Source organism: Sinohyriopsis cumingii, chromosome 6 (genome assembly GCF_028554795.1).
Source record: "Sinohyriopsis cumingii isolate HCF-2022 chromosome 6, ASM2855479v2, whole genome shotgun sequence".
NCBI classification, from domain to species: domain Eukaryota; kingdom Metazoa; phylum Mollusca; class Bivalvia; order Unionida; family Unionidae; genus Sinohyriopsis; species Sinohyriopsis cumingii.
Window position 1 is genome coordinate 21,329,689 of NC_142966.1, and position 27,954 is coordinate 21,357,642.

General features: G+C 33.6%; 1 protein-coding gene across 1 annotated transcript in view; it reads right to left on the reverse strand.

Annotated features, from left to right (window-relative positions):
- LOC149796474 (uncharacterized) overlaps positions 1–27,954 on the reverse strand; it is a 294,892-nt gene that overhangs the window by 28,347 nt on the left and 238,591 nt on the right. The window contains exons 24-27 of the mRNA XM_089961179.1: positions 22,390–22,467; positions 14,825–14,896; positions 14,166–14,330; positions 9,247–9,426 (exon numbers count right to left, since the gene is read on the reverse strand). Coding sequence (XP_089817305.1) covers positions 9,247–9,426; positions 14,166–14,330; positions 14,825–14,896; positions 22,390–22,467 — 495 coding nt within the window. The remainder of the gene's footprint in view (positions 1–9,246; positions 9,427–14,165; positions 14,331–14,824; positions 14,897–22,389; positions 22,468–27,954) is intronic.

A 27,954-nucleotide genomic window follows, 5' to 3' on the forward strand; every position in this document is an offset into this window, starting at 1 on the left:
GCCATTCATGTCAAAATGTTCTATTATACCTTGAGGCAATTCTGCCAAGCCTATCCTTATTAAAATATTTAGGGACTCAGGAGCTTTTCAGTCTTTTATTATCAGATACACTGCCCATAACTGAGAAAAAAAATCTAGTTCAAGTGTTCTTATTCAGGGAGTAGAGTGTGGCTTTATTTTTCCTCTCCAGTGTAGCGAACACATGACCATTGGTTTATGAAACACAGTGATCCACCTACTGAGCTACTATGGCCACCTACCCAAAAATGATTGAAACCAAAGAACAAAAAACAAATAACTGCAGAAAGATGAGAAGAAAAAAAAATTAAATATTTAAATTGCATTATAATTTAATTAAGATGAGAAGAAAAAGAAAACATTAAACATTTAAATTGCATTAAAATTGAATTAAGTCATCCAGATAAGCATGCATGAATATGACATATATTTCACAGTGAATGGCTGAATAATCATCATTGCCATAAAAATCTTTACTATAAAAGATGCAACAAAAGGAAAGTCATTTCAGTCAAGTTGTATGTCATTATTGAATAAATACAAGAAGCTGACCACAGGTTCATGTTGGGCTCACTCATGAACTATATTTAAAAAGTTCAATACAATGGTATTAAAGTGAAATAAATTTTAAAAAACTTTACCATTGAGGGTATTGTCGGGTGATGGATACACTTCCATCTAAGTGGGAGGAGTCTTTACAAAAATGGCATCACAGGAAGATGTATGGATTACTAGTACATTGTTACATGAAAACATCATCTTAAGTAATCTTTACTGTCTGCATGAAAAAACTCTATTATAGCCAGACATGGTAGTTCCTTCAAAACTTGATGAGATGTCAAACAGTCAATTATTTTTTGGAAGGAACATCAAGAAGCGAGGCAATTTCATTTGTAAAGTGTAAATGGATTTGAGTAATTCAAATAATTTCATCTTTACTTATTCAGAGAACCTTAGAAGCAAACAAATTTGAAGTTACCTGTTCTTTAATTCCGATTAGATTTTTGTCCCTCAAGTCCCAACAGTGCAAAAGATATAAAAATGAGAATTGGGCAGCAGGCCTTTGAGCACACTAAAACCAGATGCGAAAATACAAGTCAAGAATATAGATGTGACATAATAATCTCATTGACTGAAATTTTAAACATATGAGAAACACAACAGTTGCATAAGGATTCATCTGAAAGATGTTAATAAGTTATACCTTCAGAATATTCAAACTTAGGTTGGTGCCATAAAATTGTACTAGACTTGCATTTAAGGTATGCAATATCCAAATTTCAAAACTCATTTCCTAATTTGATCTGGTCTGCCGAAAATTGACCTCAAACAGGTTTCACATGGAATGACTTGACTCAAGCATTAGTGTATTTAATTTGAATGTAAATAACACTGCAAAGCAGTTTTGTTCTTGAAACAATGGATATCACAGATAAAACTAGAACGAATTATTGACACAGTGGTATCAATTGATAATGGAATGTAGCATTGCCTTTGTACAGGAGTATGATCACTATGGTCACCTAACATAACAATACAGATTATAATTGTCCTTAAACCTCTCTCTCATATTGAGGCATATTTTATTTGATCACAAGATGCAAGAAGAAAAATGTAATGAAATACATGTTTTTATCATAGTTATTTATTATCTAATGTACATATACATAACCAAATTTAAACAATGTATATTACTAGTACATGCTGCTTTTGTGCAATTATATCTCATGCACATGAATTTAATAGTGAAAATCATGTAAATATTTTAAAATCCTTCTTAATGTTGGGTCCTAACATTTTTTTTAAACAATCTCTTTCTAAAATGATAATTATTGTACACATTATTTTTCATACTCTTGGAGAGAGAAAATGTTTTCTTACATAACAAAAAATTACACAATAAACGATAAAATGATTTCAATGACATAATCCAATTACATGTCAATTTGGAGTATAAAACGAAGCCCAGACTGTCTGATCTAACATTAACAACTGATAGGCCAGCAACTAATTATCATCTGTTTGAAATTTTCAAGTAAATGTTCTAGTTGTTTAGCTTTAACATAGCTTTAAACTTTGAATCTTTTATAAAGAATTTACTATGGCTCCATGTGTGCTTTGCCAGTTACCATAGGGTTTAATGCCATTTTTCAGCACACGATATGCTATAAATAGCGGCCAGTATTAATGGTGGAGGAAGAACCCGGGAAATCCCTGGAAAGAACCACCGACCCTCAAGAAGCTACTGGCAAGCTTTCTCACATATCCACATTGGCCGAATCCGAGACTCGAACCCACGCAGACAGAGGTGAGATGGCAGTGATCCATAATGGAGAGCGCTTTAGACCACTTGGCCTCTCGTGGCCCCTGTTCTTTGCCAGAATAGATTCCTTCCTCTTGCCTCTTCACATGCTGCTTTTCCTGGCAGTGAAGCAGTTCTTATAAATTGTCCCAGTTGTCTTTCTACAGCTGCCTTCTCCTCCTTAGACCATGGTACACTTGTCATTTTCTTTCTCATATGTTACTTGTTTAGGCTTGAATAAACAGTAACACAAAAAAGAGTGAAAACAACAAGCTTTGAAAAAATTAACAAATTATTTATTTCCCTGGAAAAATACTGTAAAAATGAAGAAAATAAAGAATTTAAGGTTTTAGCAATCAAATCCAAAAATAATCCAAGAATGAGCCATGAATACAATTTTAGAAGTCCTAATATTGAAATGTTCTAATGATGAAAGGCAATGATGTATGCTGTATTCTGCATTGTGCTGAAGTCTACAGTTCTTTGTAGAAACACAAGAAATAATCTGGTGTTTGAATTAATGAAATTTCTTTACACAAAAATTCTGTATGAGAACTCAAATTATTTCCAGAGAAATGAATTAATCTTATACAATCCAAATAATTCAAATAAACATTAAAATGTAATTCCCAAAATGACAGAACAAAAGAAAGACCCTTTATGTCCCAGTGTTTAGAAGCCCAACTGAGATCTCTCTCTCTCTCTCTAGGGCAATGGTTTTAAAACTTGAATATAGTGCAAAACAGATGCTTGGACATGGGTCACATGATCATGTTTACATCATGTACTCTCAGCATGGCCCTGACAAGAAGCAATCATTTTACTCTGAGAAAAAAAGTTGTTTACTTCACTAAAACCTATTTACAAGTCAAGGGTCATGTATCCAACACAGCCTTGATCTCAACCTTATTATTCCCACAATAAAAATAAATTTTAAAAAACTTGCTGACGTGACTGTTACTAAGTTTGAATTAAGGAGGGGAACCAGGTCAGTCTTATGTGTTTACAAAAATGAACAGTCACGGTCAAACTATTTTCTGGAAAAAGTATGTGTTCCTAGTAAATAGACCAACATTATTTTGACATGTAATGAAATTAAAAAATAGAAAGACTTTAAAACTTACAAACAAATAAATCAGATATAAATTAAATCAAATATACAGAACATTCCTTATTGCTTTCACACTTGAGTTTAAGTTTTTACCTATAAAAAATACTCCCTTTTACTTTCAGATCTTACATTCATCAAACACTGTTCCATTTTAAAAAGAAATTGTTCAGCTGTTTACCATGTAAGCAATGTAAAGAAACCATAACTAACAATTAGGGGTGAAACGATACAACTGTGCTGTGTATTGATACAATTCACGATATATAGCCTGTGATACAATACATATCTATACACATATGAACTTGATGGTCTTTTCATCTTTGGAAAGGGCATATGCGTAGCTAGTTTTGTCAGCTCAAAGATGTTAGGAAACTGATCTTTGTGGCTGTTATGTACACATTTCCAGAGCTCACAGATATTTTATTTGGGATACATCTGCTCCAAAATAGGATTTTTCACTAACATAAACTACTTTCTTGAATCAGTAGTTTACTGGCTACCATGCCAGATTTCTTATTTGTTCCATAATGCTATATTAGGGTTTTTAGTCCTTTAATGCCATAGTCTGCTTGTGCAGATGGGGGCCCCAAGTGGTCAAGTCATCTAAAGCACTTACTGTTATGGATCACTGCCATCTCACCTCTCTGCATGGGTTTGAGTCTCAGGCTCGGCCAATGTGGGTATGTGAGAAAGCTTGCCAGTAGCTTCTAGTGGGTTGGTGGTTCTTTTCGGGGTTTTCCTGGGTTCTTCCTCCACCATTTATACTGGCCACCATGTATAGCTTATCTTGTGCTGAAAAAACTAGCGTTAAATGCTATAACAAGAACTGCTTGTGCAGACAGAGGTATTCAAATAAATATTTATACTTAATTTCATTTCTGTCATTGTTATTTATTCAGTTTATCTTAGTAGCTATTATTTAACCTGGAACCAAATAAGTAATAACTACCAATGAGATTTCAATTTAACTTATTTCACTGTGCGACAAAACGCTAGAAACTTAGATTAAAAGTGGTTATTAAATGTTGAGTAAAGTACTTAATTATACTTGTGGAACATGTTTGGAATGTACCCTAAATGCTGAACATACTGGGTTAAGATAATTAACATGGAATGGGAGGGGGCAGATTACAAACCATATCATTTTGTGCTAATTTGCAGATGGCAAGCGAGTATTCTCAACAGTCTCTTTTGTTTTTACTAATAAAAATGAGTACCTAGGACTGCAAATGCTGTTTCAGATGAATCCTAGAAAAAAAGGCAAGCTAATAATAATCATTCATGACTGCTAAAGACTAAAATAAATTATATACAGTTAGTATCGTTTTGTATCGATTCTCCATCTCTTGTACTGATATGTGTATCGTTACAGTAAGTACTGATGCATCAGTATATAGACGAATCGTTTCACCCCTACTATCAAGTATATGACATTGTCAAGCTATAATGATATATACATACAGTTTCATCATCATATTTCCTGAAGCTAAAGAAAACTACAAATCAGATACCTAAAACACATCAGACAGAAAATGTTTGCTGTACATGACAGTCTGTCTTGCTATGATATATATCTGGGTTAAATATCAGCAAAAAGACAAATAAATGTACAAACAACACTGAGAAATAATCAGACAGACTTTGGATAGCACAATGACAGCATCATCCTTCCAGCTATTTTTAATGATAATGACAAATATTGGATTGCAAAGGGAAGAAAAAAAATGACTGATTAATATTCAAAATGAGGTCAGCAAATTCAAAGTGATTATATTAAAACCATTTATCTGAAATTTTCAAACTTAATGTCATATATACCAAAACTTTGTGCTTTCCAAAATTTCATTATTTGAAGGACCATTTATCACGCCCCGGACGTCGATATCTTTTTACTATGCAATGAAAGTTAGAAGCATTATAAGAAGCTGCTACCAGGGTACTGATCAGTCATACCTTGTAAGACATCACCTGTGATATATACTGATACATGTATAGCCTCAGCAATCACTGATCTATAGCATATTCTATCGGCAGTCAACAACGAGGCAAAGTTTTCAAGAATATCTCTCATACCAGGCAGCCCATATTGACATTAACTGCTCCGATTTTCTTCTAATTGTGTTAGTCATACAACATTTACTCTGAAGCCTTTCTCCTTACAATTGTATATACAGATAAAATGAAGTGGTTTTGTTTTCAAAAGATATGCCCAATATGTCTGAACTAAGGGTAAATTTTCTTTTAACGAAATGAATGTCTAATAAAAGTTGGTAGTCAAATAAGTTTTAAAAATGAAACAGCTTGATTCTGTCTGGATACAATTTCGCAAGGAAAAAGGCATCAGATTAACTAAAGTATGACCAAAGCAATTAGATGCTACCCTGTGCAAGTGTAAATTTTTTGGGCTACCAACTAAGATTAGTGAACATTTAAAGCTCCCCCCTTCTGCTGCAGATTGACAATGGAAACTGTATGCTGCAGAAATTGTTCAGGAAATGTGTGATTTTAATTTTTAATGTAGTTTTAAAAAAATTCTGCCATATCGCTAAGATGTATGCAGTGTGAAAGTTTATATTGATGTCTAACATGGGGGAATCATGCCACAGACATGTAGCATCATATCCAAACCAGTCACACAGCACCTGCTTTAGCAAATACAGGGCCCGATTTGGATCATTTTGGCAGGTCTCCCTGTGAGCAGGGCATTTGGAAATAAACTTTTAAACAAATTTTACATGATACTGAACTTAAAATTTTCTTCCACTGCTTTCAAATTACTATCTCGTTAGATATATTTAAAAAAATTACTAATGTGCAGGGCCCGATTGCACCAAATCAGTCCAATTGGCCTAATTCTGGCCTTGCAGTCACATTAGCCTGAAACCAGGCCAACCAGTCCTAGCACTAACCTCTTAATGCTGAGCACCAAACGAGACAGCTGCAAATACCATTTAAATAAGTTTTTGGTATGACTCTGCTGGGGTTTGAACCCGCAACCTCCCACATCTGAGGTGGACACTCTAACTACTAGGACATTGGTGTGGTCTGTTCAGGAAGTAAGACACTGATCACCCCTAATCCCACTATATATATCAGGGGCGGTGTCTTACACAGTAGAACAGGGGTATTATGTTGTTCAGTTAGCAACCTTGATGCTATATTAATCAATCATTCAAGCATTAATTTCTAATTTCAGAAACAGTAATAAAGCCCATGCCTGTAAAATTCATTTCTTTACTGACCACTTAATGTGGCCATCAATGTGACAACTACTTAATTCATAAACATAATTTAAGATTTAAATAAAGCTAGTCTTAATATTATGTTAAATACTGCATATGAAGTAAAACTATACACTATTCATTTGATTCTACAAGTATGGATGTGGAATCTCAATGTAGAAACAATCATGTTACTGTTATGACAAGGTATGCCTTCCTTACACATGACAAGGTATGCCTTCCTTATAAACAGAGGCTGAGTTCTCAATAGATTTCCAAACTACAGAGTCATTTGACCATTAATTCCAAAATCTTAACACATTAACCCCTGGAGCTTTTTGTCACAATTTCGCCTGAAAATCGAGTAGGAAACACATTTTGAAAGCTATTTCTGAATAGACTCGAAAACACCAAATCCCCGGTCATCTTTCAATAACATACTGCCTAGTTGTGTTAGAAACATCGTTTTTCATTGGCTATTTGACTCGTGCATGAGCAAAAGAGTAAAAGTTTTTTTTTTTGCTCATCGGAACCATTATTTTTGTATGGAGACCACTCTTTATTCCAAATGCCCATCTTATCCTACTTTTTGCAAAGGCTCATCTGTCTGTTTGCAGTTGATACTGGTCTGCCTAAGATCTGAGACCAAAAAGTCTAAACTCCGGATACAAAATCTGATTCCAACCACAGCCGAATTTTGGGTACAAAAACGTCGGGTACAAAAAATGAGTTTATTTTTATCTGTATTTTGTAGTGCAACTAGATATTCCAGATTATTTGGTATCATTGTAGACCTACATCTGTCTACCTTTCAATAATACCACCCACTTTAGTGTATCACGAATGACCATGATGCTACAGAGCTCGGCAGTAGGCTACTACCTCCTGCCATGTTAAGTCGTCGCTAGGGGTTAATGTGTTAAGGGTATTTTATTATATGTGTCTTCTCAAATTTTGTAATCTAAATTGTTCCTAACACTACCCGGTATAAGTTTTGATATTGCAGCTAAATTATTGTGCTTTATATATGAGAAATCATGGTCAAAAAAATGTTGATATGAAAGTGCTCTGACACTATCTCATGTTGATATAAACATGCTATGAGATGGCAGTCCCATTGCTTCAAGTTCCACTAAATCACACTTAAACTAGCAATCAAGTTTGTTTATTAACTAGTCGGTCATGTACAGAGACTTTTCTTATACTGGAGGATACATCATATTATCAAGAGTGAGAATTGTATAAGCTTAAAAGGGACCAACCATTAAGTTTTTGGGGGTGTCAGGTATTGACACCGAGGTATTCCATTTTCTTTCCTTGCCTAACTGACTTTTAAATTTAAAAAAAAAACAAAAAAAAAAAACAAAACAAAGAAAAGCACAATACTCTTCATGTATTATAAAGTTCAATTTGCTCTGCTTCTCTCTCAACAATATGTTGAAAAGGAAATGGAGAGAGAGAGAGAGAGAGAGAGAGAGAGAGAGATTACTTCTTTATTAACTCCCTCTTTGACAGCAATGTGAAATGTGACTTGGGAATCTAATAATCAAGACCTTCATTCAGTAGCTGATATTTCGACCTAGTGGTATATTCCCGCAGAAAATTAATTCTCAAATTTGGTAAACAAATATTTGGCTCAAGCATACCAAGCCAGGCGATGTCATCCATAAATATGGCTCTCGCACTACAGGGTTAATACATGGTCAAGATAAGCTCATTGTGGGAATGGGATAAAGTAAGTTGTCACAGATAATAAGAAATGAAAAAGGAAAAGATGGTTTAAACAAATATAATAAAAAAATTTATAAAGACTCTTTGTTTCTTACCATTTTAATCCAATATGTCCTTGCCATCTTCCATGAGTCTCAAAGCAATGAAATTCATGTACACACCAAATCATGCATCAAAAGCACCGCACTATATCAGTCGCACCGGGTTGAAAATATCGCACTTTCTGATGGCATCACCAGTTAACCATTATTACAAAATTGTTTTTCTTTAAAAATCACTAATAATACTAATAATTATTTTTATGAGCCATATTTATCGATATATGAAATTTACAGTGACACTGCAGAAAAGTGATGTTCTGATTAAATAACAATCAGAAGTCACATGCCTACATGCCTTCTGATTTCCTAAGCATCTGCACACTAGTCTAGTACCAGAGGAAGAACACAGATTGTGTGTACTACACACACAGAGTGTAACTGTCTCTCAAACATTACCAACTTTGTGAGGACATTCACAATAACACGTGGTTCATCTCTTATGATCCTTTTCAACCAGTTTCCAAAGTATCATTTCGAGGACTGGTGTGTTAAGTCCTTGAGATGTTGGTGTGCAACCTCGGAAGTATACCAAAACACACACACACACACAATCCATGCAGGTGATCAAATAATGATATGATACACTGTGGCATAACAGTCTGCAATGTCAATAGGTAAAGCAAAGCCTTCAACATGTGATAAACAGAAATTCAAACTTATGGTGTGAAATGTATGAAGAACCTAATACAATATAATATGTCACAGGAAGCAGCTCTTGGATATAATGCTAATAGTACCAGTAAGTACATATATAATACTTACCTCAACCTCCATCAACTCTGAAGATGAAGATTCACAACCTGAATTGGATTCTTTATCTTTGTAGAAGAAAACTTTTCTTTTCTTCATTGCAGAATTGGTTGAAGCAGTGGATTTCAAACTGCTTCTCTGAGGAGTCTTCATTGCAGACATTGGTGTTCTTGCTTCAGTTGTGTAAGAAATCTGCAGAGGGAAAAAAAGGAATTTGCAAATGAAAGTAACCATTTTGTACTAATCTATTATTATTTACATTATGGAATATCACAAAAATATTGGAAATATTTTAAATACATGTAGTACAGAAAAGTACATAGAAACAGACCCAAGTATCAAACAAGAAGTCTGTAGTTAGTGTGATTAATTTATGTTTTGCTTTTATCAAATACTACAATATTTACTGTATGTCTTCAGACAGCAAAATTTAATAACAAATTTTGTTGTCTTAAAACTATTAAATTCCTTCATTTGGTGTCCAAAAGTAAACAGCTGAAGATAAAATTCCTCACTCCCCAATGAAGTAACCATTAGCTTATATCATGATGTGCTGCCATCAAGTAAATTAAGTATTTTATAAATATGAAAATTCCATAAATTTGAGTATAGGTCACATGTTAGAAAATTCATGTATCCAACAGATCCCATTAGAAAACACAAACAACAGATATATAAAAAATATTAGTCTTTGTTTGACCTATATTCCACTGTCAACAAACATGTGTCACTAAATAATTTACTATGATATTCATTGTTGTCAGTAGTACATAGATGTAAAGTTGTTGTTTACATGGTACATATACATTATACTTAACTTGGCCTAGATTTTAGTCTGTGTGAGAAAACTTTCCTTCCTGAGGCTACCAAGGGGATGAATCTATTCAATATATGAACAAAATAAAATTTTTACAAACATCTTTGCATGATGTCCCCCTTTCAATTAAGCTGATGGGCAGATATCTAGTTTCAAAGGATTGTTAATTTATTTCCTATTTTATGCCAAAGTTGGTAGCCATTGAAGGTATAAAGTCACTTTTGTTTCCTGCAAAATGCAAACTTTCACTGCACAATAAGCATGTTCCAATCACTCTGGAAAATGCAACAATTGGCCAGATTACATTACTTTGATTCAAGTTTGGTGGTGACTTCATTTGATGAAGGATGCATTTTTTATTGAAGATTGTAGCCAGTTTACATTTATGAAGGGTGCATGTGTTATTTAAGTCACTGCCAAAGGACAAGTTTAGAGGACCAGGCAAATGCCCATTTGTTATTTTGGTGGCAACATCAAATAATTGCAGAACAAAGTATGGGTTGGAACTGGCAGTTTTTCAACACAGACAATTACAAAGTGAAAGATTTGTTCAATTTGATACCTAAGGATTCTGACAATATATACACTCCCTTTTTATATATATATATGTTTCAACTTAAGCATAAAGTTGTCAAATCTGGTACTTAATATTCTCAAATAAAAGGGATCTATTTCTATTGGTTCTTTCTTGTTTTTTTCTCTTAACTTAGTCATGCGTAACTCCAAAATGAGCAGAACATGTTGATTCACAACAATTGGCTTGTTCAAAATTGTTTTGATGCACATAGTTGATTTCGAGGGCCTAGGTGACAAGTGTTAATAATTTAACTTATGGGATTCTTTGACAGGTGTATTGGAAATAAATGGCAGCTACCTCAGGTTTTGTGAAAAGCTCACTTGATGTACTGAAAATTTAGCTCCCGCAACCAATATTTATTACCTGCAAAGAAGTGTGTTAATAATAATAATAATAATAGTAATAATAATAATAATTATAATAACAAATAATCTGGAATATCTAGTTGCACTACGAAATAAAGATAGAAAAACCTCATTTTTTGGACCTGACATTTATTTTACACAAAATTCACCCGTGGTTGGAATCCAATTTTGTGTCCGAATTTTAGACTTATTGGTCTTAGATCTAAGGCAAACCGGTATGAACTGCAAACAGACAGATAAGCCTTTGCAAAAAGTAGGATAAGATGGGCATTTGGAATAAAGAGTGGTATCCATACAAAAATAATGGCTCTGTTTAGCAAAAAAAAAAAAAAATAAATAAAAATAAAAACAAAAAATAAAAATTTTAAAAAAAACAGCTTTCAAAATATGTTTCCTACTCGATTTTCAGGCACAAATGACAAAAAGCTCCAGGGGTTTTGAAACATTTTTGTCACATGACATGTTCTTAAATGAAAATAATTTGAACTGCATTAGTTGGTAAATGTAGCAAAGATTTCCATTGGTCAGAACATAACCATGTGATTACGTCAAGCAGCGTACTTCATTTCTGTATAAACTGTATGTAGAACTACTTTATACCTACTTCTATAGATAGTCACATGCAAAACAACTAATGTAAATACTGAAACAATAGGCATGCATAGTGCATGTCTTTAAAATGAAATGAAACTGTCCTATTTTATACTAAAAGTGAATAAATTGACTTTGACAAAATCAAATAACAAATTTTTGTATTTTATTTCTGAAAATATTTCTTTGTTTGACAAGATTTGATCTAAATCTGGGGGAAAAAATGTCGCATGTATGTTAGAGCTTGGTCTGTTGTACTGCCAGTAGAATCCGTAAGCAACTGTTGTGTCTGGAATGGCAAAATTTGAAACTTTTGCTCATACATGGAGACACTGAACGCACTGACTCACATGCCTTCTGAAATTGATGATATTTAATCATCTAAACTTTAGTCACTTGCCAGCTGAACATTAATAATTCTTTGTCTGACAAGATCTGATCTAAATCTGGGAAAAATATGTTGCATGTATGCAAGAGCTTGGTCTGTTGTACTGCCAGTAGAATCTGCAAGCAACTGTTGTGTATGGAATTGCAAAAACTGAATTTGTTTTCTAAATTCATACATGGAGACACTGAATGCACTAACCCACATGCCTTCTGAAGTTGATGATATTTAATCATCTAAACTTGAGGCACTTGCCAGGTGAACAGCAGGATGATCACAAACTAAAACAATTAAACTTTGCAAAGAGGAAGGATGACCAAAATCCAAAATGATTTAAATCTTTAAAAGAGTAAGATTTTTTTATGTAGACCCCTATCTCAGAGCTGTAAGAATACTGGGACCTTGGATTGGGAGGAGAGAGGTATGAAGACTAACAATGTAACATTTGGACCTATAGTTTTACAATGTAAGATACCAGACCCTGAAAGTTACAATGTGAGGTGGATAGGAGATAGTATGTCAAAGAAAACAATGCATCATTTACCTGGGATACTGAACTTCTACTTAGCACATGTGCTAATTTAAATAAAATATTAGGACAAAAGCCAGTTTGTTTTCAATTGCCACAAACGTATTCCACCATAGCTTAAATTAATATGGTAACATATCCAATGTTCAATAGAACACTTTTGATTTTAATCATAGGTCTGTTTAGAAGACCTAGATAATTAGGAACTAATTTGCTTGATAGGTCAAGAAGATATATCATTCTTATTCTTCAAGGACTTTAATACAAGACTAAGAAAAGACCAATATGAAATTATTATAATTATAATGCTGAAATTTAAAATATAATAATGGACTGTTTATGTGATGTGATTTTTTTTCCTTACCAAATTTTTAGATCTCGGGAGAAGAAAAAAAGGAATGTTTTCATTTAACTGGTTCTCACTGCTTTACATCTAGGGTAATGAACTGTGGGTATTCATATTTTACCATTCTAACAATTAAAATTAAAAGCTAAAGATTCATTTCAGAAATGTATTTTGGTTGAACAAGGACTAGAGCTGGAAAATATTTATCAACAAGATATTTAAAGAAAATCTGATTTGCAATTTGCAGCTAGGTTTACATGGCAACATCCCCAAATTTGGAAATGGTACAATACAATATGCAAGACTGATAGTTCGAGTTGAGTTTTCATAAGTATACCAGGTCTAAGACACATGTACAAATGATTCTAGTGTTTGGGCCATTTGTGTCAAGGCAAAAAGACTTTAATATTGTTTAAAAAAAGAGGATTATTTTAGGAAATGCCACTTTTTTGGTAATTTAATTTAAAAAAGAAACAGTAAATCATAAATAGCACATTATATACCTGCAATGCCAAGTTATGTGCAGAAACCATTTATCTTTCAGTCTCAGTGATACCAACCTTTAATCTATAGAACCCAAAATGCTAGGTACCTTTCATGTCTTAGGTGTAAACCATCCACAATGTTTGGTCAAGGCTTGTAGCATAGGACGTGAGTTATTCTATGGAAAACATATTTTCATCCTTGGAGACCTCTTGACCCTGAACATTGCCCATTTAATGTTGAAATAATAGGTGTCGTCCTTGTTTTAAATGCCAGCCTTCAACAAAGTTTGGTCAAGACATGAGGTCCAGAACGACTTCTGTACAAATCATTGTTTAATTCTTTCAATTCTGTGACATCAAACTTTCACCAAAAAATGAATAGGCATCTTCCTTGTTTGAAATGTAAGCCATTTACAAAGTCTGATAAAAGTTATCTAAAAAAATTAAAGAAATTGTACAGAAACCCTTTTTCTTCTTAGAGTCACTGACACTTTACCTTAGATCTTTTGACCCCAAAACATATGTTAAACATATGTCTTTCTTGTCTCAAGTGCCAAATCATTTACAAAGATTTGTAAAGGTAACTATTATAAAAGTAAAGTTACACTGTGGAAACAGGTTTATGTCTTTTAATCCCTGTGACCATGACCATTAGCCTTTTGTGCCTGAAATCTGTAGGTTTCTTTCTTGTCCAAAGGCAAACTTCTTACAAAGTTTGGAAAAGGTTGATCATGAAAAATGGAAGTTATTGTCCAGAATTAAAATAAGAAACACACAGAGATGGACATCATCATAACATGGCAAACTTGAAACAGTAACTAAATAATATATCTTACTAGAGGAGTCTTTGGCTGCGGCTTAGGTTGATTACTTGATGGTGGTTTGGAAGTTGTCTCCATAAAATCGAACTTGGGACTAGTTTGGACAGCTGTACAAGAGTGTTGTGGTTTAGAAATCTGCACGTCAACAAGGTTCTTTTGAAGTTGAGCAATTTCTTCATTCTAGAAAAGCACATTAAACATTGTTATTAAGGTATTAGTTTTAATAAGGAATGTGCACAAAATTATAATGTAAGAAACACACACTGGAAAATATCAGAAAATACATGCACAAAGTTTATGGAAGAATATTTCTTATCCACATGTTGTTTGCAATAAGCTATAATATTCTGCAGATTAATAATTTGCCAAAGATACTGAGTTGATTCAATTGCTGATCATGGGAATGCCCATTTTATATGTTTCTCAGATAGCTTTTAATCTGATGTATTGAATATATTTACTTTTGGAACTCCATATTATATTATGCATTACAAGAGGCTCTCTTTGTCCAACTAACATTTTATTTGGCTAAACAGCAACAAATTTGAACCCCAGGCTTAATCTAAAATGCTTTAACACTGAGCTTATTCTAGGGCATGGAGAGACATTCAGGTGGACATGCACAATGATGTAAAAGGCTCCACAATTAAGTTAGATATCCATGACTAATATACCTTTTCCCTGTTCTCCTTTTGTAAACACCATATTAATTCATCCCTCTCCTTGAATTTTCCCTTCAGATCATTCTAAAATAGAGATAAAAATAAGAAACCCATAAAAATTATTGAAAAACAAACATGCTGTGCAAATGCATCCTCCAAAATTACCCCCCCCCCCATCATGGAAGTCTATTTCTAGATGACATCAATTTGTTTTTATCATACATGATGTGGTTCAGAGTCTCCTCCCCCATAAATCGAAGTCATTTTTCAAATGATCTATCAATTCATTTGGCAGACAGGAAAATTTAAATTATTTCATAAAATCTCTTCTCCATTGTTTTGTGTTAGCTTACAAGTTCTTTGATTACTTTTAAGGCAGAATCCACATACAAAACTTTGACACATCACACAGACTATATCAGATCAATAATAGTTTAATTCTGGTGACCAAGACCTGAATCTCTGGTCTTCTGGTTTTCAAAGTAATAAGATTTCCTTTAACTCCAAGAAAAAAATCATGGAGAAAAACTGATTAAGATAGGTCATGCAAAGTCAAAGTTACTATAAAACAATTTTTGTTTCAGTAACATTGATCTTGAAAGACAGCCTACCTGCATTTTAAACATAATGAGAAAAATAGTATGATCTCCAGTATTGGATGCTCTCAAAAAGTTAAGAACTTAAGTATCCTTTAGAATTTTTTACAGTAAGCATTTAGAAGTAAAAGGTATTTAAGTTGTAGAGTTCCTGCACAAATTGTCCCAACTACATATAGCATTAAGCAATTATAGCTGTTTTTGTACCTTGAATCTATGTTGGTAGCCTCTTGAAATCTGAACTTTTGAGACAAACAGAAGAAGCAATAGTGAGAAAATAAAAGAAACAATCAGAAAAATACATGAGTAGATAGTTCAGCTGGTGTAATGTACAAATGAAATATAGGTCATAATTAGATTTTGTTGTACAGACACAGTACTAATATAGATGCATACCATCATAAATTTAATAATTCTAGCATGAGCAAAACTTGAGAAAATAACATAAAACACAGAATTTCACTTATTACTTATTACTGCAATGAGGGTGAAGTGCTCATCAAGATGCATCCCCTCAGCAAATTTGAAGATTCTAGATAGGATATTTTGTACTTACAATGCCAAAAACTTGTGTGGTCATGGCTAAATGTAACACCATAACCATGCCAATACAATTTTAAATGTAAGACACAGTGACCTTCCTTTTCCTCTGTAAGTGTGGTACTAACAGAGATGCATGCAATCATCTAGTTCAATGATTTATGCATAAACAGTTAAAACAAAATTTAATCAAAGTCAGGGTAGCATATAATATAAGTCAGTGACCTACTTTTGTGATGAAGGCACATACATCATCAAGATGCATACCCTCTCCAAATTTCATGATTTCAGGTAGAACAGTATGTATACAGGATGCAAGAAACCTTTGTAGTCATTATCTATATGCAAAAACTTACATGAAGCAAGTAACATGTTGAATGTAGGTCATGGTGATCTTCTTTAAAGGTAATGCATAACGGAGATGCATACAATCATATACTTTGATAATTCTAGTGCGAATATTACTAGGGCTAAAAACTTACAACCCAAAATATAATCCAAGATGGTGAAATGTTAAATATGAGTCATACTGACCTTCTTTTGTGATAAGGATGTAGTACTAAAGATCCATCCAATCATAAAGTTTCATTATTCCATGTATGGCAAAATTTATACAAGATGGAAAGAAAGAAAAAACAAAGAATCTGGTCATGAGCTAAATGCAAGACCTGAAACTATGCCAAGAAAGGGGCAGTAAACTTCTAATTTACAAAGGTTTGGTATTAACAAGTGCTCCAATTCATATAATAGCTGTCGTAGTTCACTTTTATCTACGGCTGCAGATGTGAAAGGTTCTGGTCCAGATTATTTAATATTTTTCTGAATTCTGAAGATTGGTTACACCAAAGACATTGCAGTCAGATTGCAGGCAATCATTTAAATCCTCACTTTGTGGGACAGGTACAACTACACTGACTGAAAGATTAACAGGACTATCTCTATCAATGTATTCCTTTACCATATTTATATTGCAAAGCTGTTTCTGTTTCCTTCTCCCAAATGATATAATTTAAGTCACTTTCTTTTCAGTTATATAAGGACCATAATACTTTGCTGCAAGGGTATTTTGAAGCATGGGTATGTAAGCCAGACCTCTATTACCAGGCTGTAAACTTCTTTCTTTTGTGTTTCTGTCATACCCTAATTTCAATTCTAACTGAACAGAGTGAAGAATAGTTATTGCTACATCACAAGCCTCAGAAACGTATATCTGAAATGAGATGCATAGTCAAGATGATTAATCTTGGAATCTTCATTTGAAAGAACTTTCTCTTTTAATAACTACAATGGTCATCAGAGAGTATGCCATAAACACTAATTCAAAAGGACTAAAACCTAAAGATTCTTGAACTGATTCCCTCACAGCAAATAAACATCCTCATCCCAATCATTTCCTGTATGAAAGCAGTTATACTGAATCATATTCTGCAAAGTTTGATGAAATCTTTCCCAAGCCCCTTGACATTCAGGGTGATAGGCAGAAAATTAAACTGCTGGATGTCTAATCCAAGCATAACTTAATGGAAAATTCCTGACATTAAACCTGACCCTTGATCAGACTGGAAAGATCTGGTATAGCAAAAATGTATATAAAAAAAATTTTGCCAAAGGTTTTAGTTTCAATACTCCTTGAATGAATTTCCTCTGGAAATCTTGTTGATGCACACATTATGGTCAACAAGCATTGGTTGTGTGACTTGGTCTTTGGTAAGGGACCAACACACTTTACCAATATTCTGCTAAACAGTTTGTCAAATGCAACAATAGGTTGCAGATGTGCCTTAGATATCTTCTGATTCAAGATCATGTGACAAGCCTTGTTGACTCCATCATGACCAGCCTAAGGAATTTCATGGACTAGAGTAATAACTTCCTGTTGATGACTTCAGAACAATAATCTGATAGCTCAGCAACAACTCGTCAAAAGCGGATACCTCAGTTAGTCTCTACGTTCTCATGGGGGGGTTATAATTTTCACAAAAAAAATGGCTCTTGTTTGCTTCAGTTTCACTAATAACCCTGTGAAACTAATAGATTATCTCAGGATCTTGTTCCTGTTCGATGAGTGATTGTGTTTTATTACCCTTATTAGAATTGCAAGAATGAGTTGTAAAAAGATCACTGCGATCAATACCTCATGATTAATCAATACCAGGAGCAAAAGTGACCTCACCAACAGACTGACCAATATATGTGTCTGCTAGAAGAATAATTTCCTGATCAACATTATTCTCAAGAGCTCTTTTTTCCATAGCTTTAGTAACTACAAAGAACGGCACGAGTCAGTGATTTCTTTTTCAACAGGATCAACTTTTGATTCAAACAATGCTTGTTATTGACAAGTGGTTGAACAACCTTCTCTCCACCTGCATCATTGCCTAGTTCAATGGGTAAAGAAGTCATTGTTCCAAATATCATGGGTCCTGAGACTGACAACAGATTTACACAATGGAAAGGAACAGTAACAAAGCTGCACTCTACTCCCTGAATGAGAACACATTAACTAGAAAAAGACTTCTCAAACAAAAGCAAAGTACCTGATAATGAAAGACTCTGACAAGCTACTGTACCTTTAATATTTGATAGGGCTAGGCTTAGCAGAATCATCAATAAGTGATAATGAACATTTCAATATGACTGGTTTATAATTCTTGATAATAAAATCAGACTGAGGTTTGTTTGACCCAACCAATATTTTGCATTTAATATAAGACTATTACCTTGACCTTTTAGAAATAAGAGCATCTGGAACAGCACTGTCTTTATTCTGTTGCTTAATTTTCATCCTGTAGTGATCAGGAATAATGCGCCCTTTCTTCTTACAATATGTGCAGTTAGGAAGAGATAAAGATTTCTGATCAGTTTTATCAGAAGTCTGATTCCTAAAAGCTGTGCCAGATTGAGATCTGGAAGTACTCATATGAGAAGTGAGATGGATTTCTACCAAAGAATTGCTGAGAGGACGACTTACTGACAAATGAAATTTTACGATTCTCGGGATAATCATCAGTTGTTCAAACAGCATTTCCCAACTGATGTGTTATCTTTGTCAACTGTAATGTAAAATGACTTATTACAATGTATTGTTGTTGTTATTGTGTTTAATGCCATTTTTTAGCACAGGATAGGCTATACATGGCAACCAGTATAAGTGGTGGAAAAAGAACCCTGGAAAACACTGGAAAGAACCACTGACCCATGAGAAGCTAATGGCAGGCTTTCTCACATACCCACATTGGCCAAGCCTGAAACTCGAACCCATGCAGAGGTGAGATGGCAGTGATCTGTAATGGTGAGCACTTTCGACCACTCAGCCACTCGGGGCTCCACAATGTACTGTAATGTGTTATATGTGTGTGTGTGTGTGTGCATGTGTGTGTGAAAACTACTAAATTAAATGTATAATGCACCTCATTCAAAAGCAAACTCTTGTTATGTGCTCCATTTCATGTGCTTAAAGTGTTGAAGGGAGTACACTAGGTAGGTAGGTAGGTGGGTGAGTGGGTAGGTAGGTAGGTAGATAGTGTGTGTCTGGGCAAATGCATCCTTTATGACTATTTCTTCCATATAATCACAGGTAACTAATTCCTTTTCTACAGATCACAATGTTGTCATCAGCAATAAATATTGCACTGCTTTTGTTTCTTGGTTTTTTAAACAACTAAATTGTAGTCTACTGCACACCATTAGTCTGCAGAAAGGTAATTTCCCATTTTCAGATGTCATATGGAATGCATATATTTTGGTTTAAACAAATAAAAATGAACCTAAATAAACAATTAACTTTATAATTTTCATTTAGACTTCTTCAAATTTGATCATTTTAAGAAATCTGACCTACTGTAACTTGCTTCACTGTGACCACTAGTAATTGTCCCAAGTTTTAAATGTTACCTTCAATTCAACACCATATGTACACCGATTTTATCCACAGTAAATAATTAAATGTGTATCCATATATATAGTAATAAGCAAAAAAATGAAATCCACCCACTTTTAAGGGGTACTTCAAGACCTCCAATGTGCTGACTTTGCTACTAAGACAAAAATATGTTATTTTCATACAAGTAATGGTATGTACCAACATATCTGAGTAAATACGAAGTGGAGAGTTCAGTCCATTCTTTTAACTAATGAACCAAAAATACTATTCAGAGTGTCCTGATGAGAAGTAAAGCCTAGTAATTTTGTAGTTACAGATTACTGCATTTGTATGGGAAAAAAAGAATAAGTTTTTTTCTGAGTAATACTGCACGACCTTTGGAAGTGCAGCATTGGTATATAAAAAAAACAAATGAGTTCATGTTTTCCCATACAAATGCAGTAATCATGTTTATTATATCCTCAAAAGGCTTAATAATAAAGAAATACACTACAAGAAAGTAACTGAATTTATACTATATGTTCAAAATAAATACATAACTGGAGATTCATAACTACACAGTAACAATAGTAATGTGCACATAGCACCACCTAGCAACCTTTGAATTGTGTTGTATGCTTAAAATTAGTTTTAAACAAATTTAGTTTTGGTCTACCTAAACTTGAAATTTATAGTCATATTTTGAATGAATGTGCATTAAAAAAAACTTTTGCAGTTGGTCAGGAATGGATGGATTTTGTTTTTCTGTTGATCCAACTTAATTTTGCTTGTCTGCTTATGATGGACTGGATTTATTGGGTCAATTCAGTGCTATAAAGAGAATGTGACTTCAGTTGAAATTGTAGTTAAAATTTAAGTACAATTTCAGGTTTTCCATGACATGGGTGATGTCATTTGGATTTGCAGAGCTTTTTAAGAAAGTACATTTTGAGGAAATTCAAGATGCATAAATGCAAGTATATTTACTACTATTCTTATTACCAGCTAAAGAAGACATATGCTTATGCTCTTTCACTTGCATGTTCAATTGTTGGAGGGACCATAGCTATAACTTGTATCATACAGTGTATGTCTTCTATTGCTAGCCTAACATTGTATCAATATAGTTAAATGGGGAAAAGTGCAAAGCAGCTATTGTGTGACAGTCCAATTAACCAGTGGAAATAATACTTTTTCATCGTCATGGCTTATTGGCTCTGAGGCTCTTAGTTACCCACCAAAACCTTCAGTTGCATTTTTTCCTCAAATATAGTGTTTTGACTTACTAGTTAACAAAGAAAACAAATGAGCATATAATAATGTGTATTATATACAATAAATCACATGGCCATTCACTCTATGACGATGTGGATAGTTTCATTTTCTACTAACCTAACAAGCACATTTACCTTTTTATTTAATATTACAAAGTACAACTAAGAATCATGTATTAAAGAAATTTACTTAGATTAACTAATTTCTTCTAAGTCCAGCTAGTTTTGATAGATTCCAGGTAAGCAGTGCAGGTTGCTTGTTTGAAAACAATATTGTACATTTATAAATCTACCATAAATAAAGAATATCAAACAGTAATAGTAGAGCAAAAACTGTTGGATTCTTTCAGCATTATATGATTTCAAAGGGAGTGGCACTCTACTAGTCAAGAACAGATGTCTGAAAAACATGAAAGGACCAATCTGGACATAAAATTAAGCTCTTTACCTTACAACCAACAATACCTGGACTAGCAATAACTTTTATAATGCAAGGATGACAGACAATATGCCATTTAATAAGTGTTTTAATAGCCCCAGAGCAGTATAGATAAAAATTTGGAAGATATCTTTTATAAGCATCTTTAATTGGAAACTGTATTAATGTCATGGTAGAAAGTTGACTTTTTTAATGCATGTTAATTTATTTTTCTCTGACCCTTACACTCCTAGGTATGTTTCAATTGAACAATAATTTAAATATATATTGTTAATCAAATTAGTTTTAATTTTCACAAAACTATATAATTAAAGTTTTTATTCAATATACATCTTTCTAAATTTGAAATTGTGTATAAAATATCAATCAAAGACTCCAGTCTAACATGGTAAGAGGACAATAATTTGTTTTCAAAATATATCTATTTTATGTTTATAAAGAACAATATTACAAAATTAATACAAATCAATTTGAATTATCAAGCAAATGAGTTTATGTTTGGTACTAGCTCATATACTGCTTAAACCCAGTTTAGATGCTTGACTTTAGTTCATTCAAGATGTCTTTAGACCAATAAATATGGATATACAAGTTCATGGAGTATTATCAGGGACTAAAATACACAGTAAATATACAACACAATTTCAGAGAAGCCATCTTCATATAAAGGACAAATTTGTCATGTCCATTAAAAAACCTTTATAGACAGGTTTTGCTGTACCATTTATAGGTGACAAAAATACTTCTCAAAATGGAACTGTTAAAGGGTATACAGTCTCAATGTGAAAATGTTCTAAGATAAACTGACAATGACAAACATATCTTGTGAACTAGGTGATTTCCACAAATGAAATCATACTAATTACCATATTTTTTTTGGCTTCTTCTAGATGTATCTTTAACTCATCAGCCTCATTTTTTACGATTAGAATTCTCTCTTCCTCCTGTAAAAAAATTATACAAATATTATGATGTTTTCATAAAAAAATGATTTAAGCATCTTATTAAAGATTAGAGTAAATACAAAATCCAATGAAGAACTTTGGAAATGATTATAACATTTACAGTACTTAAAAAAATAACTTAAAATAATCCAGTTTTAAAAGATTACATGAATAAAAGTAAAATTTTTATTTTCATGTTCCTTTACTTGTCCTGCATTATTTCATGCTCGACTTGTGTGCAGTGCAGATGCAAAATATATTAAAATGGGACATCATACTTATTTCTCCCTCTGTTTGAATTATAAATGAACAATTTGTTTGGAAATGGATAGCTACCAACATCTGAAAGTGAAGAATCAGAATGAGGGCCAGGGGTGTATGGTATCAAATGCCAGCCAATGCTTGGTTTATATACCAACCATATTTCAATTTTTGTTTCAGGAAACATTTTTAAAAACAGTTTCATTGAACCTTTTGTGCTCTAAGGTACCCTACAAGATGATGCATAGGCCACATGACCGGTCAGTATGCAAGTCAAAAGTGATGGCCAGTTTGTGATTTAGCTACTAATGAAGTTTTTGAAGTTTTTTCCCCCACTAGTTCAGGGTGTTCCCACACATTTCAAGACTCCTGTAAAAGACAACTAGACTTGGATTAACACCATTTTCTTTATTTTGGTACTATGTGTACAGCACCTCCTTCATACAGCAAAGTTTCAGTTCACTGGTCAGCGCTGCTACCATGCCATTATTAATGGCATATCATCAGATATGAACAAAACAGGTTTGTTTTTGTGGTAAAACTATGCAACTATAGGTTCATTCTATATCAAGTAGGCTAGGTTTCGGAAAGTTGGGAATTCAACCCCCTTAAAAAAATCTGTAATCAGTATATGTTGAAGTACATGTTGTGGGATGAAGACTTACAAAATATTAAGTTCATAGCTCAAAATTTGACTGAGATACAACTTTATGAAAAGTGAGTGCCACTAATAACTTGCAAAGCATGAAGCTGAGGTTGATTTTCTCATAACTTTTTTCCACATTTCTAATCGAGTCAGCTCGAAATCAAAAGTCCTATAGAACATTTTATGTAAATCACGGATCTGAAATCATCTTGAAACTATCTTGCATGGTTGCCACGTTATATGGCTGCAAAACCCCTATCCCAACACAAAACAATAATCACTTTTTTCTTGATTTTTGTTTCCCTTTTCTAAGAGTGGCATATATAGCTAGAATCCACTTAGATAATTATTCAGATTTTCATAAAAGAGTACAAAACCTGATGACCTTTATACAGAGTGAGAAGCAATAATAGGACCTGATGAATACTGTGTTTTGAATCTGCTAACTAAATTGCAACAGGGCAGGGTTATTTTAAATTAGTTGGAAAAAATTGGGTGAGAAAAATAATTTATACAGGTGTTTGTACTAAGACAAGGAAATCTATGATCGCTGATAGCGACCGACAGTATACAACATCAAAGTAACATGAATTTGTACATGTACACATTTTTGTATGTGACGGCTCTACATATTAAAATGTTTACATGCAAAAATCTTTCTTACGAGTAAAATCTTGCACAGTAATAAATCAGAAAGAACAGTTCACTTTTATGATAAGACTTAACCTCTCAGCTTATTTATTTGTTTATCTGAACCAAATTACACTGGTCTCTGCTTGCAAGAATGTGGGAGAAAATCTACATCCCATTTAAATCAAAATAAATTTTACAATATTTAAGCACTTAGCTCAGAAACATTCTCTTGGGTTTAACAACCTCTACATACCTGCACGTGTATTTTCATTTGTGAAAGAGTGTCTGTTATTTGTCTGTAGCCAGTGGTGTGTGGCAAATCAGGTAATAATAATATCAAGGTGTTTTATGTTGCAGAATAATGTTATGTAATTTTTATTTAATTTAACTGTTTGTTTATTAGGTTTAATTTTTTATTTTATTCCATTACATGCTACTGTAACATAATATTGTTTATTGGACTTGATTTGTCTTTTTAGAATTAAGTTCAGTTCTGCTTGACCTGACTTTGTTTTCATTTTAATTGGTAAACACCTAATAATAGAAGTGCTGGCCGAGGACCGAGGCACATGGAGACTGACATTAAACAAGGGCATAGCAGTCGCTGATGCGCGGAGAGGCCAGTTGGCGGCAGAGAAACATGAGAGAAAGAAGAGAGAGACAGCAACCCCAATAACTCAGACTTCCCAGTATGTCTGCACCAACTGCAACAGGGACTGTCACTCGTGAATAGGCCTGCACAGCCACAGCAGATGATGCCAACACCCCAGAGACAGACGACACTCCAAGGGTGCTATTCACACGGTTTCTCGAGACTGAGCCGCCAATGATGATGATGAAAAACAGAAACACTGTATCTAGTTTCTGACCTTGATTCAGAACCAGTGACAGTTTTAGTAAACAACCTTTCTTTACTTTAAAAAAATTCTTTCTCAGAGTAAGAATTATTAAATTAAGTCAAGGCCATACCTGGATGAGGTGACAATTATCATGTAACAAACTTCCATTTCTAGAAGGTTGACCTCATAAGGGAATTGGTTTTGTGTCTTAGACTTATTACTGATGTAGTGAGAAAGAATTGTCAGTCATGCCTTAAACTTGAGACATCAAGGTGTTTTATGTCGTGTCCAGTTTGGGCTAATTATTTTATTTTCTTTAAATTATTGAATTTCAAGTGATTGTTTTCCCTGGAAATACTAGTGCTCTAAATTAATTCTTGGACAAAGACATTTATCAAAATTTAAACAGAAGTCAAAATCTGGAATAATATTTTCTGTGATTCAACATGCGACTGTTGACACTGCAGCACTTTGCAGGTTACAACAGACGTCATTGTTTTCTATTTTGGATTTCATTGGGATTTGAACTTTTTTTCATTTATGACTTTTTATTACTAGGACTTCTATTTTTTTATTCTTGGCTTATTTTTGGATTTGATCCATAAAACCGTAAGTTCTTTTCTCTCATTTTTCTCTTGATGTTCTAGGGAAATAAAATATCTGAGCAAAATGTGTATATGTACAAATTTCTCTTACTTTAATATGTAGAGAAAAATGTGTAAATGTACAAATTTCTATTGCTTTAATAATAAGGCTGTCATGTATAAAATGTGTTTATGTAAATATTCATATCACTTTGGTGTTGTATTCTGTCAGCTGCTATCGGCCATCATAGAAATCCCAGTCTTGGGATTACATTATTTGTCTCTCCACGAGGCTCGTGCGGAGACAAAAAATATAATCTCTTGACTGGGATTTCCTTGTCTTGGTCCATACCCCAACATAGATTCTATTAGTCTTTGCACAGTCACTCTTCCAGATATTTTGATGGGACAAACAGTATAAAGAATAATGAAACCAATCTGTTTGTTAGTTTCCAGGCCCCATTTGGGGCAGTGAAAAAGGTTACTTATTATATGATGGTTAAAATCCACCATGCATGCTGCTGCTATAAATACCAATATTTTACACTACACTGTACATGAATGGCATTCACTAGTGCTACTTTTCAGATGAGGTACCTCTGACTACTACATTCAAAACAGCTAGTTGGAGCAAAGACTCTTTCTTCCTGAAATATTATCAGAAACCTATCTCATCACACTTAACATTCAATGTAAACCAGTTTGAATTAGCTCCAACCCACTGTTATTAAATTTAGTACAAGCATTTATCTTCTTTAGTTGCATCTACATAATAAATTCTCATGATTTACATTGCAGGCTGATTTGCCTCTTTTTCCAAAATATACTTCTGCCACAGGATGCCCTCTTAACATCTTGTGGGGTCTATGAGGGTATGAATGGTTCAGTGAATTTGGACAATTAAATGATACTTACCAAGCTGAAGTTTGATGATAATTTTATGGAAACAGTAGTACCCTTAGGGATCACACCTTCACTCACCCTCTTTGTGTCTCATCTTGTATCCTGCAACCTCTCTGAGGACTGACCAGTGCATGGCCTATGCATCATCTCTAAGGGTACCACAGGTTCAATGAAATTTATCATCAAACTTCAACTTGATAAGTATTGTTTAATTTTCCAGTTTTCCTGTATGATTTGCCACTGTAACTGGAGCCTATGTTCAATTAAAAAATGAAAAATTCGGTAAACTGAACTTCAGAATCGATTATCATATTTTCTTCCTTTGAAACACACACAAATTTTGTCATTTTCGATATTGTTCTTCACTACCTTTCCATTGGACAAGTCTTTGTACTCAAATGTTTCCTTATATCAGTTACTCCTTCAGAGCAACTGGCTATATACAAACTTTGGAAAGAGTGTGACAGAACACAAGAGACATCTGGAAACATACTGTTGTACTCATCCATGTCTTTCTGCTTACTTTCGACTTGATTGGTTCATTTCTCTTCCACTGAGATGTCATATTTGAACTGTAATCTGCCTGGGACATGATTGTAAAAATTAAAGCAAGTATGAACATTTGTTCTTGTATAGTGGTCCATGTGTATAAATGGAATTCAGATGGCTTTCTGTAAAGCAGGATTAGGAAGTGCGTAGGAAGCAACTGTAGCAAGACTTTGACAGGAAATATGGCTGCACCAATGAATATAAACACTGCTTTACAGGATGAATTGAACAAACCCACTTATACATCAAGAAAACTGGGGGAGGGTAATAATTGTTAAAAGCGTATTTTTTCTAATCAAGTTGTTCATTATTCTGTATAAATAACATTAATTTCTAAATGTCCAACATGTGAAAGATTGTTCCAACTGGTTTCAAAAACCACCAAGTGTACGTGAAAGCATTTGTGTATTACATCACTGCTTTTTATTCTGTTGATTAGTTTGGTTCCCAGAGTGGTATTAAATAATATATTGCCAAGTTGGGGTCAAAGTAGCAGGAAAGTAGACTAACTGTTGATACACCACCAAAAGATTCCTTTTTTTTAAAATTAGCGACATTTATTTCTTGAGACAATCGTCTATGTCGAAACTCAACTTTTGTATTGTTCAATTAGTACAATACTGATGTCATGATTTCATTGGAAGTAATACTGAAACTCCTTATCATCCTTGAGGATATCTATAAGTGCTAGTTCAGGAATTCTCTGAAACTTGCTTGCCCACAATGGTCTGTATCCGTGAAACCATGCTCTTTATTCGTTTTGCTTGGTTGCCTTGCTATCTTTGATCATTTACAAATGAGTCAGTTAATTTAAGGTAGTTTATGTGTACACAATAACATTTATAAGTGTTCAATTGATCAACTGAAGTGAGTTCACCTGACATATGACCGGGGCTGCTAGATTTTACTATGCAGGATTTGCGCTCGTTTTAACTTTTCTTTTATAACATTCAAAAGACATAATTAACATGATAATACATAGGAGGCCAGCTTTTAATTCAGTACAACAATACAATAAATAATTCCGCAAGTGAGTTATCAAAACATAGTCAGCACTTGATTAGGTTCTCAG